General features: G+C 48.0%; 3 protein-coding genes across 13 annotated transcripts in view; 2 read left to right on the forward strand and 1 right to left on the reverse strand.

The window, feature by feature from the left end:
- The window catches only part of NUP210L (nucleoporin 210 like), an 81,097-nt gene extending 70,048 nt beyond the window's left edge, over positions 1–11,049 (forward strand). For 6 of the 11 annotated variants that reach the window (XM_038543274.1, XM_038543270.1, XM_038543275.1 and 3 more), the window contains 7 exons: positions 1,683–1,809; positions 5,090–5,239; positions 6,778–7,028; positions 7,673–7,877; positions 10,291–10,395; positions 10,675–10,749; positions 10,835–11,049. In XM_038543274.1, the coding sequence (XP_038399202.1) occupies positions 1,683–1,809; positions 5,090–5,239; positions 6,778–7,028; positions 7,673–7,877; positions 10,291–10,395; positions 10,675–10,749; positions 10,835–10,938 (1,017 nt within the window). In that variant the 3' untranslated portion in view covers positions 10,939–11,049. Of the gene's footprint in view, positions 1–1,682; positions 1,810–3,155; positions 3,343–5,089; positions 5,240–6,777; positions 7,029–7,672; positions 7,878–10,290; positions 10,396–10,674; positions 10,750–10,834 lie in introns of those variants that run through there. The other 5 variants (XM_038543273.1, XM_038543277.1, XR_005362394.1 and 2 more) reach the window with 5 other exon arrangements.
- A 262-nt stretch (positions 11,050–11,311) lies between these two features.
- On the reverse strand, positions 11,312–12,505 carry RPS27 (ribosomal protein S27). The gene is made up of 4 exons (NM_001252286.1): positions 12,467–12,505; positions 12,080–12,188; positions 11,802–11,912; positions 11,312–11,397 (listed from the first exon to the last, which is right to left on the reverse strand). Exons 1-4 carry the CDS (start codon positions 12,470–12,472, stop codon positions 11,369–11,371), a joined length of 255 nt encoding a protein of 84 aa, NP_001239215.1. The 5' UTR covers positions 12,473–12,505; the 3' UTR covers positions 11,312–11,368.
- A 2,341-nt stretch (positions 12,506–14,846) lies between these two features.
- RAB13 (RAB13, member RAS oncogene family) lies at positions 14,847–18,565 on the forward strand. Its single transcript, NM_001313859.1, has 8 exons — positions 14,847–14,993; positions 16,289–16,349; positions 17,124–17,184; positions 17,419–17,496; positions 17,603–17,692; positions 17,772–17,837; positions 17,924–17,977; positions 18,168–18,565. Exons 1-8 carry the CDS (start codon positions 14,870–14,872, stop codon positions 18,243–18,245), a joined length of 612 nt encoding a protein of 203 aa, NP_001300788.1. The 5' UTR covers positions 14,847–14,869; the 3' UTR covers positions 18,246–18,565.
- Positions 18,566–18,664: the final 99 nt, after the last annotated feature.

Consider the following 18,664-nt stretch of genomic DNA (forward strand, 5'->3'; position numbering starts at 1 on the left):
GGAGACTGAGAAGGGTCAGTGCTAGGAAAGCAAGAAGAGAGGGGATCACAAGGGAGGAAGCCGTCTGTGCTGTCAGAGGCTACAGAGAAGTCAAAAGGTTGTGATCTCCTAGTCCGTGTACTGTTTTTTATTTTCTTTAGAGAGAGAATGTGAGCCGGTGGTGGAGGGGGGATGGTGGTGGGGAGGAAGAGGGAAAAGCAGACGCCTTGCTGAGGAGCTCCATCCCAGGACCCCGGGACCATGACTTGAGCCTAAGGCAGGCAATTGATTGAGCCACCCAGGCGCCCCCTAGTTTGTGTCCTTTATAAAATCATCACTAGGGGATCCCTGGGTGGCTCAGCAGTTTAGTGCCTGGCTTCAGCCCAGGGCCTGATCTTGGAGTCCTGGAATTGAGTCCCACGTCCGGCTCCCTGCATGGAGCCTGCTTCTCCCTCTGCCTGTGTCTCTGATTCTCTCTCTCTCTCTCTGTCTCTCATGAATAAATAGATTATTTAATTTTTAATTTTTATTTATTTATGATAGTCACACAGAGAGAGAGAGAGGCAGAGACATAGGCAGAGGGAGAAGCAGGCTCCATGCACTGAGAGCCCGACGTGGGATTCGATCCTGGGTCTCCAGGATCGCGCCCTGGGCCAAAGGCAGGCACTAAACCGCTGCGCCACCCAGGGATCCCTTTTTTTTTTTTTTAAATCATCACTTAATTATTCACTAACTAGCAGATACTCATTGAGGCCTCTTCTGTGTCATCCCTGTACCAGGCTCTGGAAACACAAAGATAAAAAAAGCCAAACTCCTTTCCTTACTGAGCTTTTAATGTCACTAACTTGCTTTCAAGGGCCTTGAATATTTGCAAAGCAAAAAACTGTGGTAGTACTGAGGAGACTATATTATATGTTTACTATAATGACACAATGTCATGAATAATGACATATGACAATATACATGAAGTTGAAGATATTTGGGGAGAAAGGATCATAATTATCTTCTCTCATTGTAATCATTAAGCACTTGCCTTAAAGACAAGGCACAGGCAGCCCCGGTAGCTTAGTGGTTTAGTGCCACCTTCAGCCTGGGGCGTGATCCTGGGGACCCGGAATCGAGTCCCATGTCAGGTTCCCTGCATGGAGTCTGCTTCTCTCTGCCTGTCTCTCTCTCTGTTTCTGTCTCTAATGGATAAATAAAATCTTAAAAAAAAAAAAAAGACAAGGCACAATACAGGATATACAAAGATAAATTAGGGTTCTCCACTGAAGAACTTAGATTCTAATAGGAGTGATTTTTGACAAAAAAAAATACCTGCAATAACAAGACCGAACATTACAAATATTATTGAGAGAAACAAAGTACTTTGGAGTTTCAGAAAAGGCTGAGATACTATGCAACTAAAAGAAGCCTTTCTAAAGAAAGTTGCACTTGTCTTCAAAGGCATTTTAATAGGGAGTCATCCAAAGGGAAAGATGTCAAACGGAATAATGGACTAAGACCAACTTTTAGGAAAAAATATTATTTTCTTCTCAAAGGTAAACAGATTTTGTAGTTCTTAAATATGTGATGAAATAGAAGGGCAGTTTGCACTTGTGTGAAACAGATGCTTTTGGCTGAATAATTTATGAAGCCTAGAAAGGGAGGGAACAATATTTTCTAAGAACTTAGGTACAGATTTTCCTTTGGTTTGTTGACAGGTGGTGGTCAATGCATCATCAAGATTAACACTCAGTTTTGACCTCAAGACCCACCTCACCAATACCCCCAATTCAACTGTGTTCAAGCTCTTCATTACCACTGGCAGAAATGGTGCTAATCTTAAAGGTCAGGAATCTCTTTATATGTCTGGGTGATTGTTTCCAACTTTCCCATCCTCCTTCAACTCATTTACCCCCTAGACTAGTAATCCAAATTTCCTTTTATTTCAAAACCAACTCTACCTTAACAAATAAATCACAGGGATGCCTGGATGGCTCAGTGGTTGAGCGTCTGCCTTTGGCTCAGGACATGATCCCGGAGTCCCGGGATCAGGTCCCACTTCGGCTCCCTACGGAAAGCCTGCTTCTCCCTCTGCCTATGTCTCTGCCTCTCTCTCTCTTTGTGTGTGTGTGTGTGTGCGTCTCTCATGAATAAATAAATAAAATATTTGATAAATCACTGACAACAATGACCTCACAAATGACTGGATATCAGGTTTTGATATAGGCTAAATCTAGTCACTTGTTTTTCTAGTTATAACCTTGCCTGAGAGGTAACCTAAACAAGGGATTTCCAAACATGGCTGATTTTCAAGGATACCCATGAAAATTTTTAAAAATATGGTCTTAGGCTCCATCCAGAGATTGAATAAGTTTGGGATAAAGCCTAAGACCCAATTCTTTTCCAGCTTCTCTAGATTTAAGAACTGTTGGGGGAATCCCTGGGTGGCTCAGTGGTTTCGTGCCTGCCTTTGGCCCAGGGAGCAATCCTGGAGTCCCGGGATCGAGTCCTGCGTCGGGCTCCCGGCATGGAGCCTGCTCCTCTCTCTGCCTCTCTATCATGAATAAATAAATTTAAAAAAAAATCTTAAAAAAAAATTAAAAAAAGAACGGTTGGAGTAGGCAACATCTTAACTGTTACTTGTTCAGCACATTTACTTTGTGGTGTTTTTTTGTTATTGGGCTATAATTTAGTGTCAAAAAAAGGTGAGGGGGTGGTGCCTGATTGGCTCAGAGGTGCGTGAAACTCTTGATCTCAGGGTCTTGAGTTCAAGCCCCACATTGGGTATAGAAATTCATATATATATATATATATATATATATATATATATATATATATATATATATATATATTTTTTTTTTTTTTTTTTTTTTTTAAGATTTTGTTTATTCATGAGAGACACAGAGAGGCAGACACATAGGCAGAGGGAGAAGCAGACTCCCTGCAAGTCCTGATGTGGGACTCGATGCCAGGATCTCAGGATCATGACCTGAGCCAAAGGCAGATGCTCAACCACTGAGCCACCCACGTGCCCCTAAAGATTACTTTTTAAAAAATAATAAAAATCATTAAAGAGTAAAGAAAACTAAAATACAAGAAACTCCTAATAGATTCTAGTGTGCTATGTTAGCAGTTTTTATATATTTTATCTCATTTAACAATCTTTGTTTTTTTGTCTTTTTTTAAAGTAGGCTCCATGCCCCGTACCCAACATGGGGCTTGAACTCACACTTGAGATCAAGACCTGAGCTGGATCAAGAGTCGGATGTTTAACCGACTGAGCTACCCAGACGCCCCTCATTTAACAATCTTACGTAATTATTATCATCATTATAAAGATGAGAAATACCAAATCTAAGAGCAAGTAACATGTACAAGGTAACAATTAGTGGCAGAAGTGGTAGATCTTCCCACTCCAAAGTCCACATAAATTCTTTCATTCTTTTTTTTTAAGAAAGAACAAATTCGGGGATCCCTGGGTGGCGCAGCGGTTTGGCGCCTGCCTTTGGCCCAGGGCACGATCCTGGAGACCCAGGATCGAATCCCACGTCGGGCTCCCGGTGCATGGAGCCTGCTTCTCCTTCTGCCTATGTCTCTGCCTCTCTCTCTCTCTCTCTCTGTGACTATCATAAATAAAAAAATAAAATTAAAAAAAAAAAAAAAAAAAGAACAAATTCTAATTTTTTTTTGCCAAGAGAACATGCAAAACTAAAGTCCAGAATATAATTACTATCTATAAGTTTATTATTCTTTTTTATTTTTTTAATATTGTATTTATTTATTCATGAGAGGTGGGGGGGAGTGCGGCAGAGAGAGGCAGAAACACAGGCAGAGGGAGAAGCAGGCTCCATGCAGGGAGCCCAACACGGGATGGGGTCTCCAGGATCACGTCCTGGACTGAAGGTGGTGCTAAACTGCTGAGCCACCTGGGCTGACCTATCTATAAAGTGTAATTGCCCTTTTTGTCCTTAAATTTTTAAACTTATTTTCTTTTCAGATTATTTAATTTTATCATAGTATAAGTATATATAAATATTTAATTTTTAAAGTTTTCAAGGTTCTTTTACAAAGTACTGTTTATAACATATCCACTCATTATGGTCTATCTTATGATTTACACCTTGCAATTTTTTCCCCCAGAATCTTTCTAAGACAACTTATTTTATTACAAAACCTCATGAAACAGCTCCTTTGCTATTACTTGCTGATAGTTTCCAAAAGATAAGAATGGTCACTGGACTACTGGCAGCTAAGAAAGAGTTTCAACCAACTGAGACCATTAAGAAACTGTGCAGGGGAAAATCTTGTTAACAGGACACCAGCTCCTATTTAATCTAGAATGTCATCCATTGCAGCTGACCCAACCATGGCACCAGTCCATTTCTTGCTGGCTGTGTGGCTTCTGTTTAAGATACCATTTGTAATAAAATTCTAGAGATCTCTAATTTGAATCACACTGCAATTGGTTATGGGAAACAAACCTTCTTAGACTGAAAAGCTACCTTGCAACTGTAATAGCTGTCTAGTTTCACTAGAGTCTATCTCATTTCCACTGATGAATTCCAAAAACTTTTGAAAGAGGGCCCCTATGATATTGATAATGGAAGCCCCCACTATAGTCATTCACAAACCAGCAAAAGCAAGGGTCTTAGCTATTCTTTCACCTTGATTGTAGCAGGAGCCAACAGGGCTGGCCAGATCAGAGAGAATTGACCCTCTTTTTCACTATTTTTTTAAAAGTTTTTATTCACGTAAATGATCTCTACATTGGGTGATGTGGGCCTTGAACTCACAACCCTGAGATCAAGAGTTGCATGCTCTTCTGACTAAGCCGGCCAGCTGCCACCCCTTTTCCCTCCTTTAATAAAAAATGATTTATTCATGGGGTGGGGGGCAGAAGGAGGAATCTCCAGCAGACTCCTGCTGGGCACAGAGCCTGACACAGGACTCAATCTCACAACCCCAAGATCACAACCTGAGCCCAAACCCAAGAGTCAGATGCTCAACCAATTGAGCATCTTTCCCTTTCCCTTTTTTTTTTTTTCTTAAATCAAATTGCTACCTATATATGTTTCCTCTTTCACAAATTCTTAAGGCAGTTATTTATCTTTTTTCTGCTTATTAGGATCCTGTACCCCAAGTCAGGCCTTGGCCATTACAACAATACTTCTTCCTGAGACTCTTGTGCTATGCCATGTGCAGTTCAGTAATACTTTGCTAGACATCCCAGCAAGCAAAATCTTCAATGTCCATGCAGGTTTCAGCATGGAGAAAGGTGGGTTCCACCAGCTGGATCTGGTGCCCTTGTTTCCATCTCTAACAGTTGTCACTTCCTTATTGGATTGCAATTGCACTTTCCAGTTTCATTGACTATATAACAATGGAAACTTTCTCAACCAACATTTTTGTTCAGTCTCTGTATCACCCTGTGCTTTTCTGTTGTAGTCTTCTATTTTCTTCTTAGCTAGTCCCTGTTATCTCTAGGCTTGGATCATTCATCTTTAACCCCCAGCAAGTAGCAGTGTCTGTTGTTGAACTGAAGGATATTGCAAGCAGAGTAGCATTAACTAGCATAAAGTAGAAATAGGCATGACATTGGAATGCTTTCATATTAATCAACTGATCCAAAATGGGAGAATTCATGTCAAACATAACATATAAATAGGACAATATTACAGCCTAAGACCTGCTCCAAGGCCAGGCACTATGGTGTGAGTACGGATTACTGAGCAGCTCACTCAGCAAACTAGTGGGCACTGAACTGACTACTGAGTGCAAAGACAGACCATGGTTGTAAACAGGAGAGCAAGACAGGGCTTTTTCATTTTCATCAGCGCTGTGTACAGAATAGATGGATGAGATGCTGCAGAGGTAGGAGGAGGAGCATCAACCTCGAACCCAGGGCTTAAGAGTGCAGTTTTAGGGATCCCTGGGTGGCGCAGCGGTTTGGCGCCTGCCTTTGGCCCAGGGCGCGATCCTGGAGACCCGGGATCGAATCCCACGTCGGGCTTCCGATGCATGGAGCCTGCTTCTCTCTCTGCCTGTGTCTCTGCCCCTCTCTCTCTCTCTGTGACTATCATGAATAAATAAATAAAATCTTTAAAAAAAAATAATAAAAATAAAAAATAAAAATAAAAAAAAAATAAGAGTGCAGTTTTACACAGCAAGGCCTGTGGAAGGGTGACATCTCAGGACATAGAGCTCCAAGCTTGGCAGGACACAGAATGGAGAGGGAAGAGTGGGAGGCAGGGAGGCCAATGAAGGGGCCACTGCAGTACTCCCAAGTACGAACTGATGAGAGTCTAGCCCAGAGTAACAGGGAGATATATATAGAGGGGCAGATGTCAGACATTTCAAAAAATAAGTTAGCAAGATTTGGAGGATAGTTGGATTTAGGAATGAAGGAAAGGGTGTCTGTCAAAAACCAGCTGACTTTGAGCATGGATAACTAGAACAATACTGTTGTCAGAAATAAGGCCATCTAAGGCCGCTGAGATACAGTCAGAGACATGACTAAGCCACACTCTCAAAGCGTCTTTCACAAACCTTTTCCTGATCTCAGCAACTCTTGGTTACTTCATTCTATATATTCAATTTCCCTGTTGGCACTGTGTTATTTATTACTGCCTGACATGTTGATTTAAACAAGTTCAAACTTAGGTTGCCTGGGACTGTTTTTCTTTGGTATCCTCCCCCTCTAGAGGCCAATAATTTGCTAATAGTAAACACTCAAAGTTGAGTTCACATTTTCTTCTGAATTTGCTTCCATTTTGTCTCTGAACCTTCCTGCTCAGTTTTTCATTTTTTCTTCAGGAGTTTATGTCTGCCTAATCAAGGTTCGACCCCAGTCAGAAGAGCTGCTACAGGCCCTCAGTGTGGCCGACACCTCAGTCTATGGGTGGGCTACATTGGTCAGTGAACGGAGCAGGAACGGAATGCAAAGAATCCTCATTCCTTTCATCCCAGCCTTTTACATCAATCAGTCAGAAGTGGTTCTCAGCCACAGACAAGACATCGGGGAGATAAGAGTGCTGGGGGTCGACAGAGTTCTTGAGAAGCTAGAGGTATATGAAGCACTGAACCAAAAACATAATGGAGATCAAGGTTTTGGAAAAGGAGTCTTCATTTTTAGTCCAAGGGCAAAGGAAGAGTTATGGAGTGACATGATAAAATTCACCATGGGGGCTGTTTCTTAAAACAGAATGAAGAAAACCTATCCCATTCACAATGGCAGGGGACTCCCAGAATCCAAAATTTAGGTCATGAGCTTTGTCAGTCTGGAAGAGAACACCAGTGTTCTCTTAAAAAAATATTTAGGATTCTAGTTTAAAAGTTAAAAAAGAAATTTGAGAGTGAGGGTGGGCAGGGGGTGGCAGAGGGTGTAAATATCCAAGCAGACTCCTGCTGAGCATGGAACCCCATGACCCATGAGGTCAGGACCTGAGCCGAATCCAAGAATCGAATGCTTGACTGATTGAGCCACACAGGCACCGCTAGTTCAGAGCTTTCTGGAAGCCTATTTCATCCTCACAAACCATTTTCTTCCTTATCTACTTCAACACATCTAAGTGTGAAAAAGCAGATGACTTATTGTCAGATTGCTAGCTAGTAATACAGGGATCTTACTGTATGTTTAAGATTGGAATGCAATATTGATACAAAACTGATTTTTCTTGTCAAACAAGTGCCATTTTATCTTTTCTTCAAGGTCTTCCCCAGCTCCCCAGTTCTAGTGGTCTCTGGCCACAGGGAGTCTTCCCTCACACCTGGCCTGGCTGTCTACCGGGTAAGAGTAGTCAACTTCACCTCCCTTCAGCAGACGGCATCACCCATTTTCATCAATATTTCCTGTGCGCTCACCAGTCAAAGTGAGGCTGTGCTAGTGAGAGCTCTGAAGGATAAATCTGGTACAGGTGAGCACTGGGGGCTCTGGTTTTTAATACAGAGGTGGAAATGACAATATATTGCTTAGTTAACGAAAAACGTTCAGCCACTTGACCAAGATTATTCAAATTAGCTGGGGCCTGATATTTATTTTCCACACCTACCTAAAACATAACCTTCAGGTAGCTCTATCACCATCAAGATGTTCTACTTAACATACAATTATTTAAGGGTAGTTATTATCAGCTTAAGAGCTTCTCAGCTTTAAGTGTACCACTTTCCCTATTTTAAACCTCTTGTTAAGTGTTTTTCTTCAAAAATATCTGGCAGATTTTTTTTTAAGACTTTATTCATGAGACACACACACACACACACACAGAGACAGGCAGAGGGAGAAGCAGGCTCCACACAGGGAGCCTGACGTGGGACTCGATCCCAGGTCTCCAGGATCAGGCCCTGGGCTGAAGACGGTGCTAAACCGCTGAGCTACCCGGGCTGCCCTGGCAGATCTTTTTATATCAAGCAAGCAGCAAATGGTGATAGCCCTAGAACTAAGACTTTGCTTTCCAAAATCCCTGATTCTAGCCATTATTCAGTTTAGAAACTATGCCATGTGTAGTCATGGGAAAGTGTTAGGAAAGCCAAAAAAAATGGTCCTCTTTATACTGCCACCTCTACTTGTCCATCCCTCCAGAGAAAGTGAGAAAGTGTTCTTTGAATTAACTGGGAGTGAACTAGATGGAGCCCTCATTTGTCTCCAGTAGGAGGAAGGTTTGTTTTTACAAGAACCTGTTATATACTGGCCAGTACAAGTGCATTTGTTCTCTGGTAACTCTAAAGTAGATGTTTTTCCCTTTAAGAACTGAGGAAATTGAGGTGCTCAAGGTCCCAGCACTATAAACAGTGTTCAACTCTAATCTATGTTCTTTCTGCTGGAGTTTTTAAATCTAGAGTTTTAACAGGTTTTTGCTAGGGTCCATGGATGGAATTTTAGGTGCCCATGATCTTCAATGGGAGGAAAAACTGCACATTTTCAATTAACCTCTAATTGAAAGCTTGTATTTCCACCAATTTTATGAATATAGGCAACAGACCACAGTAACAGCATTATGTGACTGTCACCAACAGAATTCAAATATTTTCATGTTCCAATTATTAGATCTCAAAATTCACTTCAACATTACATAAAAGTTATAGGTTTCCTTATTTTTTGTGTTAAAAATTATATTTTGAGATAGGATCCATAGGTTTTACCATACTGCCCAAGTTGCTCATGGCACAATAAATGGTTAAGAACCCTTGCACTTCTCAGACCTAAGAGGGCCAGTGGGAACAATACAATCATGATGGTTAGGAGTAGTCAGACACTAAGATCCAAACCAGCCTTCACGTTCTTCACACAAGCACATTGAGTGCCCACTGGTTTATGCCAGACATACCTAGTACAGAAATCAAATTTAAAACAGGGCCTAGGGCACCTGGGTGGCTCAGTGGTTGAGCGTCTGCCTTCGGCTCAGGTCGTGGTCCCGGGATCGAGTCCCGCATCGGGCTCCCTGCAGGAGCCTGCTTCTCTCTCTGGCTCTATCTCTGTCTCTCATGAACAAATAAATAAACTTTAAAAAAATAAAAACATAATAAAAAAATAAATAAAACAGGGCCTAATTAACAAAATAGTAATTAGTTCAATGAAGCCAGAACAAAGGGGTACTGGAAAGGCTGATAATGTCCCATAAGTTTTATTTGGACTCTTACGCTATGAACATTGGAAAGCCAAAAGCTTTCAACAGTTGGACCTGATCAAGGATTAGAATAGAATATTTTTTTTAGGGGCAGCCCCAGTGGCGCAGCGGTTTAGTGCCACCTGCAGCCTGGGGTGTGATCCTGGAGACCTGGGATTGAGTCCCATGTTGGGCTCCCGGCATGGAGCCTGCTTCTCCCTCTGCCTGTGTCTCTGCCATGAATAAATAAGATCTTTAAGGAAAAAAAAAAAGAAAGGACATCCAAAGTAAAAAAGGACAGGAGGACTCCTGGATTTAAGAGGTGGTTGGTGATTGGTGATCCAAAGATTTTCAGGGTAGAAGGAATTAGAACTGGAAGCTCAGTTGCCACAATTACAATTCTGGTGAAGAGAACCAAGTGACTTGGAATTAAAGTACACAGGAAAGGCAACAGGTATTTTAAGTAGCAGAGTATTTATCCATTTGTAAGTGGAGAAGAAATAGAAGACTCAAAGTTTAGGAGTTTATAACCTAGGAGATAGGAACAAGCCAAAAAAGAGGTGGAGGAGCCAAGTACATAATTCGCCTCTTTTAGAATCCCAACTATTTCCCAGAGGGCTGGGCTGGAGCTTCTGCTGGATACCCATGATGGGTTTTCAAATGTGGTCACCTGCCCTAAATGCTTTAAGTGACTATTACACCTTTTGTTCTGACCAATGCACAGATCAGTGTAAAGGTTCAAGTGTCCTCCAGAAGTTCCTGAGCTCTCACCAGACCATCCTCTTTACCCTTTTTGCAATGCTGGCATCAACAGCTTTCATCTTTCTAGGTAAGGAGCCTTTACGTTCAACACCCTGGACTTTTAACTTAGAAACTGCTTTCCTTTATTTTCACCTACAATGAGGATAAAAATCAGGTGTTTATCACATCTCATTTGTGATAAGCAGCTGGAACTCATTCAGCCTACCTAGCCCCAGTCGCCAAGTGGATGACAGGTCCCGCTCAACTTACCAAGGAGCAGTAAACTGCATGTGACAGACCCCACTTAGAACTGGAATCCACTGCTAAACCTTGAGATAATGGGGGACGTCTGCCTTGTTTTTTCCAGCATACAATGCCGTCTTAAACAAGATACAGACAGTTCCCATTGTTTATGTGCCAACTCTAGGAACATCACAACCAGGTAAAGAATCACCACCCTTACCTTTGAAAAATTCAAATACCCACATTTCATTCACACTTCATCTGTCTCTCATTTTTACTCCTAGGTTCTTATGCCCCCACCACACGTTCTCCTCCGCCTTTCCTGAGTCCCCAACCCCCACCAGCTCAGAGTCGGCTACAACACTGGCTGTGGAGTGTAAGGCACTAAACTCCACTTGGACAAATCCCTTCAGCTGTAAAGAACTGGAGCTATAAGCCCCCAAACTAGGTTTCCAAAAACTGTAAATAAAGGATCGATCCTAAGGTGTTCGGCACTAAAGTGGTGTGGTAGACTGTTTTCAACTAGCGGCTAAAAAATGGAAACGTAAGAGTTAAAGAAAATATCCCATTTATATAGCATCCTATGTTTCTATCAAGTTCCAAAGATTTAGTCAGTGAGCCTAGCTGGATAGCAATGTTCCATATGGATTTAAGTACTTGGCCACTTACTTGCCCCAAATGACTAGCAGTCCACTCTTCTGGGTGCCCCTGAGTACTTGAGTAGGAACTTCCTAGCAGTAAAACAAAGACAATAAACAGGATGTATCCAAAATCTGTTTATTGGGATAGTGTCCCACTCATCTTGATTCAGGGAGCTTTTAGTGCTGCTTCCGCCTGAAGGAGCATCCTGGAAGAAAAAACGGTTCAGAGATTGATAGCAGCCTACTTATCCTGCCACCCCCCAAGAAACGAGCGTGGCTGCTAATCCATCCACAGGAAAACTACATCTTTACTTTCCTCAAAACTTATAGCTACCAAAAAAAAAAAAAAAAAAACTTATAGCTACCACTTCAGCCGTTTATAGCCCTCGCGCTCCCTCATATGAAGCCCCTTTCATCATTACCCAGGTACAGCTTTAGGTTTGTTTTGGATCTAAGGAATGTGTGGTTTCTGGCAATCCTCTTGCGGGAGGGTGGCCGGCGGACTTTACAATCCAACAGCCTGCACGAGGCGGTCTGAGGACACACGACACCCCCCCCCCCCCCGCTCCAAGATTCAAGCCCCAACGACGACGTTCGCTCAGCAGCTCACCTTCTGTAAGCCTTGCTTTTCCTCCCGTGGGCTGGCAGAGGACAGTAGAACAGCCGACACACAGAACTACCGTCTGTGCGTGGCTGAAGACGGTGGTGATTTTGTAGCATCCTGGGAAGAGACGTCAGGAAGCGGGGAGTGAGGACCTTTCAGGCCTTTTCAGGCCCTCCTCGCTGGAGCCCGCTGGGAACCCGCCGCTCTCCTCACCCCCGCCCCGGGACCCTCCCCTCCCCCTCCCCCCCCCTCCCGCGTCGTTCCCCCCTGGCGGCGCCCCTCACCCGGGCACTTAACGTCCATGAAGTAGGAGTTGGGGCTCTGCACCAGGCGCTTCTTCTTGTGCTTCCTCTTCTCCTCTTCCGGGGACGGGTGCAGGAGATCCTTCGCAAGCTACGGGGGCACAAGGTGTGGTCAGAGCAGCAACGGCCCGGGGCAGTAGAGTGGGGAGGAGGAGGAACAGGAGCAAGAAGCAATAGCAGCGGCAGCAACAGCCCGCACCGCTCGGCGTCCGCAGCGGGGCCGCCATCTTATCCCCGCCCCGGGCCGCCCGCCGCCCGCCCCCGGCCGCCCGCGGTCCGCGGCCGGCCCCCACGGCCCGCACCCGGCGGAGGAGCACGCGCGCGCGCGGGAAGCGAGGGCTCCGCCGAGACCCGGGCGGAGGAACTCACGGGCATGTTCTCGTGGGGAGGTCGTCACCGCCGGAAAGGAGCGAAAGCGGAAATCCTGCCGCTTATATCCGCCGTCCGCCGGAAGTGACGCGCGCGCGCGTTCGGCCGCCATGCCGAAGTCCGCGCGCCGCCTGTGGCAGAAACCAGCGCCTTTGGACGGGCTGCTGCGCCGCGACCGTGGGAGCGCGTCCGTAGGGTACGCTGACGAACAGGCGCGCCCCGCCCTGCCTGGGACCTCTCCGCTTCCTTTGCTGTTTTTCCGTGGGTTTACTTTGCCCAGTCAGCACCCCGAAGTGTAAACACGGGAAAAGAAGGCCCGCCTATTTCCCCGCTTCCCCAGCTTGCTGCGAGGTCAGCGGCTGTTTTGTTTTATCCAGTGGTTTTCCTCTAAGTGACGATGACATCAGACGCTGGCGTAGTGCTCGCCCTGGGCGGCTGTGGCGGCCGGACATTGTACATCCGCACCGACACACTTGGAAAGGGCGAGGAGAAAGCAAACCGGGACCGGAGCCACGTCTTGTACAGTCGGGCCCAGCGTCTAGAAGGTCCCTTTGTCACCAGAGGACCGAAGACTTCTCGACGGCGTCTGGGAATGCAAGCAGAGGCGTGTGAACTCGGGTCAGGGGCGTGGAGTGTCGGGTGCAAACACCCGCCCCGCGGCCAGAGTCGAACTTCCAGAGTGACAGCGGCACTGGGAAGAGGGATCTCTGAGGGGCCGGAGTCTGGACAGAAGCACTGTGTGGGTTGACGGACAAAACCCAGGGCCAGACGGAGGGGAGGCATAGTTGCCGGAGCTCCGAGTGAAAGGCAGAGCGTCCGGGGCCGGGTTCAGGAACAGCTATTGTACCCCAGCATCGGTACCGTTTGGAGGGGTGGGCACCACACGCACCACACTCTGGGGATGGAGTCCAGTTCCAAGCAAAATGGAAAAAAAAAAAAAGAAGAATTGCTGGGTTATTGTCAGAATTAATGAAAGTTGAAGAATAAAGGACACTTTGGCTAGTGAGGAGAAATAGCGAAAACTCAAGATTTGTGATACAGCTTGAAGACATGGTGGGAGGTGAGAGAATGGACAAAGTGGGTTCAGTGGTGGTGTCTGAGAAGGGGCAAGCGCCGGCGCGAACGTGACCAGATGAGGGAAGTGTAGTACCAGTACGCTCTACATGAGGACAATTCTGACCCACTGTTAGAAAAGCAAATAGTTTGAACAGTTTTTTTTTTTTTTTCCCAAAAAGCAAAGATAAACTTGTTTCTTTATAGCCATGTTTTCCACTTAAGCTTTTTCCTTGCCTTTTCACAAACCTTTCATGTGGTCCCAAGAGGGCGGCCTCGGGGCTATGTTAAAGATCCATACCTCATCCAAAGAATGAAACCATGGGTCCCTGAGTGGCTCAGTCGGTTAAATATCTCCCTTTCGGCTCAGGTCATGATCCCTGGGGTCCTGGGGTCGAGCTCCTTTTCGGGATCCCTGCTCAGCGGGGAGCCTGCTTCTCCCTCTCCCTCTGCCCTGATGTCAAATAAAATCTTAAAAAAAAAAATGTAGGAAACCAGACATTTATAGTACCAATATCTCTCTTCCTGTAACTGGCTTGTCTGAGAAACGCGCACACAGGTTCCCAGAAGGAATACTGTTGCTAATGAAGCCCCAGAATGTGTCTCTGTGAAAGTGTATCTGTATGTGTGGTATATGTCTGATGTGTGTGTGGGGGGCTGTGGTATGGGGTGTGCTGGGGTTGCGTTGTGTGTGGTATATGGGTGTGTGTGTGTGTGTGAGATATGGTATATGTGTGGTATGTGCGTGGTGTGTGTCTATTTGGTGTGGGGGATGTGTGCGTGGTATATGTATGTGGTGTGTGTGTACGTGGTACGTTGTGTAGTGCTTGCTGTATGTGTTGTGCGGTGTGTATATTGTGTGCTGTGTGTGTCCCGCCTCTCCCCCTCCCCCTGCGGGGCGGCAGCTTCCTCGCGCGGTACAGCAGGGGGCACCCGGTCCCAACCTGAGCTGGTGCTCCTGGCGCGCGGCAGCGATCCCGGGAAGCTGGGGCGGGACCTGAGGGCCGGGAAGGCCGAAGCCCAGAGGTGCCCCGAAGGCGTCCACCCCGGAGTGACCCTCGGGTCCTCGAGCTCAGCCCCTCGCGTAGCCCAGACTCGGCCCGCGGTCCTGAGGCGGCCAGGGCGGCGGGCAGCGGCTACCCCTTCGCGGCCGTCAGGGGCAGGGGCAGGCGGCCGGGGGCGGGGGCGGGAGGCCGGGGGTGGGGCCCACAGCGGGGCCGCCTCCCCTCCGTCCCGGAGCCTGGGTGGAGAGGGAGGGAAACTCCTTCCTGGCCTGGGCTCCGGGCAACTCCGTCCGCCAGTCCCGCGGTCCCGCCCCCCGGCGCCGCCCCCGGCTCCCCAGTGTCCGCCATGGCCAAAGCCTACGACCACCTCTTCAAGTTGCTGCTCATCGGGGACTCGGGCGTGGGCAAGACCTGTCTCATCATTCGCTTCGCCGAGGACAGCTTCAACAACACCTACATCTCCACCATTGGTGAGCCCGCTGGCCAAGCCCCCGACCCCCGGCGCCCCCAGGCCTTCACCCCTGCATCTCCACCATCGGTGACCCCTCTGGGCTCACTAGCCCTGGCGCCCCAGGCTCCCAGGTTACTAGTGGCCCTACTTTTCAGTGCCCCAGAAGGAGGCTTCTAAAGTCCAGTGTCTTAGCCCCCGTGTCAGCCCCATGCCGGACACGGCTCGGGATGGTTCCCGACCTCCAAGCTCTCTGAGGCCCCCAGTAACTCCCTGTGCCCGCCCCTCATTTTCCTGGTACCGTCCTTCTCTGGCATCCCCCAGATCCACAGGATCCGTCTGTCCTTCCCGCCGCGCATCTCTCCCCACCGCCTCCCTAGAACCCCTGACCGGTTGGTACCCAGCCCCCCCAACTTGCTCTCCAATCCCACCAGCCTCTTCCTGTCCTGCTGAGTTCCATCCCCAGCACTTCCCAGTCTCCCTGCCACCACTTCATGGGGGTTGGGGGTGGGGAGGTTGGAACAGAGTGGCTGGCTGTGCTGAAAGGGGGGGCCCGAGGACCAGGATGGTGAATGTGCGGTCAGCCAGTCAAGGAAGGTAGGAGTGGGGGAACTTTTGGGGGCTCTGAGTCAGCCTGGTGACTCAGCGTCCTCTTGGGGCTCCCCACAGGCTCTGGGGAGGGGCCCACATTGCCACTAAGAACCGCTGCTTCTCTGCTTCTCCTCCCCCTCTTAGTCCACCTCCTCTGGCCTGGAAACAAAAGCCAGGGGAGTTTCAAGACCATTCTGGTCAGGAAATGGAAGGAAAGTGCCCGTCTTTCCTAGTTGTGTCGCAAGAGGAGTGGGCCTGGCCCACTAGTGGACACACAGATGGCATCAACCTTTTCCGGTTCTTGGTCTTGGGACCAAATCTCTTGGTTCCAGAGGCTGGGGATGGCTGGAGCCTCAGACTACTGGGTTCTGGGGACCAAGGAAAGAGGAATCAGAAAGCTCTCTTTTGAGGGAGACCCTGAATTGGGAGAGCTGTCAACTGGTGCCTCTGAGGGGACCCAAGCGGAGCCTTACACTTCTCTGCAGAGTTTCTGTCACCTCCCCCTCAGGTCCATGACATCCCCAGAAAAACAATATGCTTACTATACAAATACAGAGTTGAGAAAAATTCTCCTAGTCTTACACTTGCAACAAGGTTGCTTCCCAGGCGCACCCCCTACAGAATTCCTGGCACTGCTGGCGCTCCATTCCTGGTCTCCCCTGGTGACCCCTCGTGCCCCCCATGTACCCACATGGCCTCAGCCTCACTGTGTGTGTCCCTTCCTAGGAATCGACTTCAAGATCCGCACTGTGGATGTAGAGGGGAAGAAGATCAAGTTGCAGGTCTGGTGAGTGAACCCTGGGCTGCGAGGCATATTCCCTCATTCACCTCTGAGCACCAGTCCCCTCCCTGTGGCTGCCCATCTCTCCCTCTCCCCTCCTGCTCCTTCCGGTACTTCTCCCAGGCCACTTCCTATCCCCCACCCAGACGTCCTTCCATCTCTCTTCCAGTTTGCTCAACTCTTTTCAGCTCTTTGGTAACTCTTGCCTCTCCTGGCTCCAGAGACTTCTCTGAACTTGACAGCAGGTGTCTGCAGAGCTGTCACATGGAGATGGCATGAAAGCCGATCCATGGCAAGCAGCAGAATTTGTTAAGTCTGTACTCTCTCTCAAGTCTGGGGAGCCCAGAAAGCCGAGGAAAGAGGGCTGACCTGCCACAGGACCTGGACATCCTGAAGGTGTGGAAGTGGCTGGTGGCTCAAAGGTTTAGGGCGCTACAGATAGAAGCAGATTGTGGTTTGCATTCTCCTTCTGATGCAGGATGACCTTCAGTGATGGAGCCTCTCGAAATCTCTGTTCTCCTTTGTAAAACAGGGGCCAGAAAACATCTCTCCCAAGGGTAGGGTGAAGATGGTGCTTGGCATAAAGTGCTCAATGAGACCTTGTACCTTAAGCCTGTGTCCTCTCCCAGCCATCCTCTGTCCTTTTCTCCCTTTACTGTTTTCTGATTCTGTTTGGTTCAGCCCCACCCTGGTATAAAAGCTAAGTTCTTAGCAGGGGGGATTCACTCCTGGGAGAAGCATTCCCTCTGTCCTGCCCCACGAAACATGCCACTTTTTCAGGGACACAGCTGGCCAGGAACGATTCAAGACAATAACTACTGCATATTACCGTGGAGCCATGGTATGAGCTATGGGTCTGGACGAGGGATGAGGCCATAAAGTGGAGATTTCTGAGTCCCCAGGGGCTGAGCTTGGGCAGGGAAACTGCGAGGGGGCTCTGGGTGACAGGGGAGGGCCCCATGTGGACCAAGGGGTAGATTCATGGGTAGAACTTACAGGGTCACTTAAAGGGGCAGGAAGCAGAAATGGGGGCATGTGGCCCAAGGCTCCATGGTGAACTCTTGCCATTCCCCAGGGCATTATCCTCGTATATGACATCACAGATGAGAAATCCTTTGAGAATATCCAGAACTGGATGAAAAGCATCAAAGAGGTGAGGACCCCCCTAGAGAGCCAGAGGACTGGGTAGAACCTGGAGGGTGAGGAAGCCATGAAGCTAAGCAGGACCCAATTGTACTCTTCCTACCATTTGCATCCAGAATGCCTCAGCTGGGGTGGAGCGCCTGCTTCTAGGGAACAAGTGTGACATGGAGGCCAAGAGAAAGGTGCAGAAGGAGCAGGCCATCAAGGTGAGGGCCAGGCCAGATGGAGCTGGATGCCAGAGGGCTGCTATCCTTGACCCACCTCTGTTCTCCCTCCACCCCACAGCTGGCTCGGGAGCATGGAATCCGATTCTTTGAGACAAGTGCCAAATCCAGCACGAATGTGGATGAGGTGAGCCACAGTCTGTGCCCACACCTGCTCCCGGGACATTGTTGGTCGGCAGGCCTGTCCTCACCACTCACTCCTTTCCCTGGCAGGCTTTCAGTTCCCTGGCCCGGGACATCCTGCTCAAGTCAGGAGGCCGGAGATCGGTGAGTTGGTTCTGTGGGACTGAGCCCAGCTGTGTGTGTGTGCATGTGCGCACACACACACATGCTAGAAATGAAACCCCAGGAAGAGGAGCACTAACACTGCCCATGAGGGTAGGTCCCCTTCAAACAATGTTGTGTCAGACCCCAGCCCACCATTGTCACTCTAATCCCGGTGCCTTTCCATCTCTAGGGAAACAGCCACAAGGCCCCCGGCACTGACCTGAAACCCTGTGATAAGAAGAACACCAGCAAGTGCTCCCTCGGCTGAGGACACTAGGCCCAGAGGCTGAACCTCAGGGAGGCAGGGCTATGGGTGGGCAGGGGAGAAACAGCAGGTGGGGTGAGGGGAGGGGGTCTAGAGGAGATAGATGGTGGAAGAGTAGGGAGCAAATGTAAAAGAAAGTAGGAAGGGGAGAGGAGAGAAGACAGGGGAAGGAGAGGCAAGGAGGAGAGAGAAGCAAGCGAGCAGAAAGAGGTGAGGGGGTAGGAAGAAGGGGAGGAGGAAACCACTGGCCCTGGGTGTCAGCCTTTCCCGGGACTTGAGGGCAGACACAAATGTAAATAAAAAGTTGACTTGTTGTTACTGAATCCGGCTTTAGGATTGTATGAGGTTGGCTCAGCACCCCTCTAGAGATTTGACCCTAGGACTCTACATGCTTTGGCTCGGTATGAAAGGCCACCACCCAC

The sequence above is a fragment of the Canis lupus genome, chromosome 7, assembly GCF_011100685.1.
Source record: "Canis lupus familiaris isolate Mischka breed German Shepherd chromosome 7, alternate assembly UU_Cfam_GSD_1.0, whole genome shotgun sequence".
In the NCBI taxonomy this organism is placed as follows: Eukaryota; Metazoa; Chordata; class Mammalia; order Carnivora; family Canidae; genus Canis; species Canis lupus.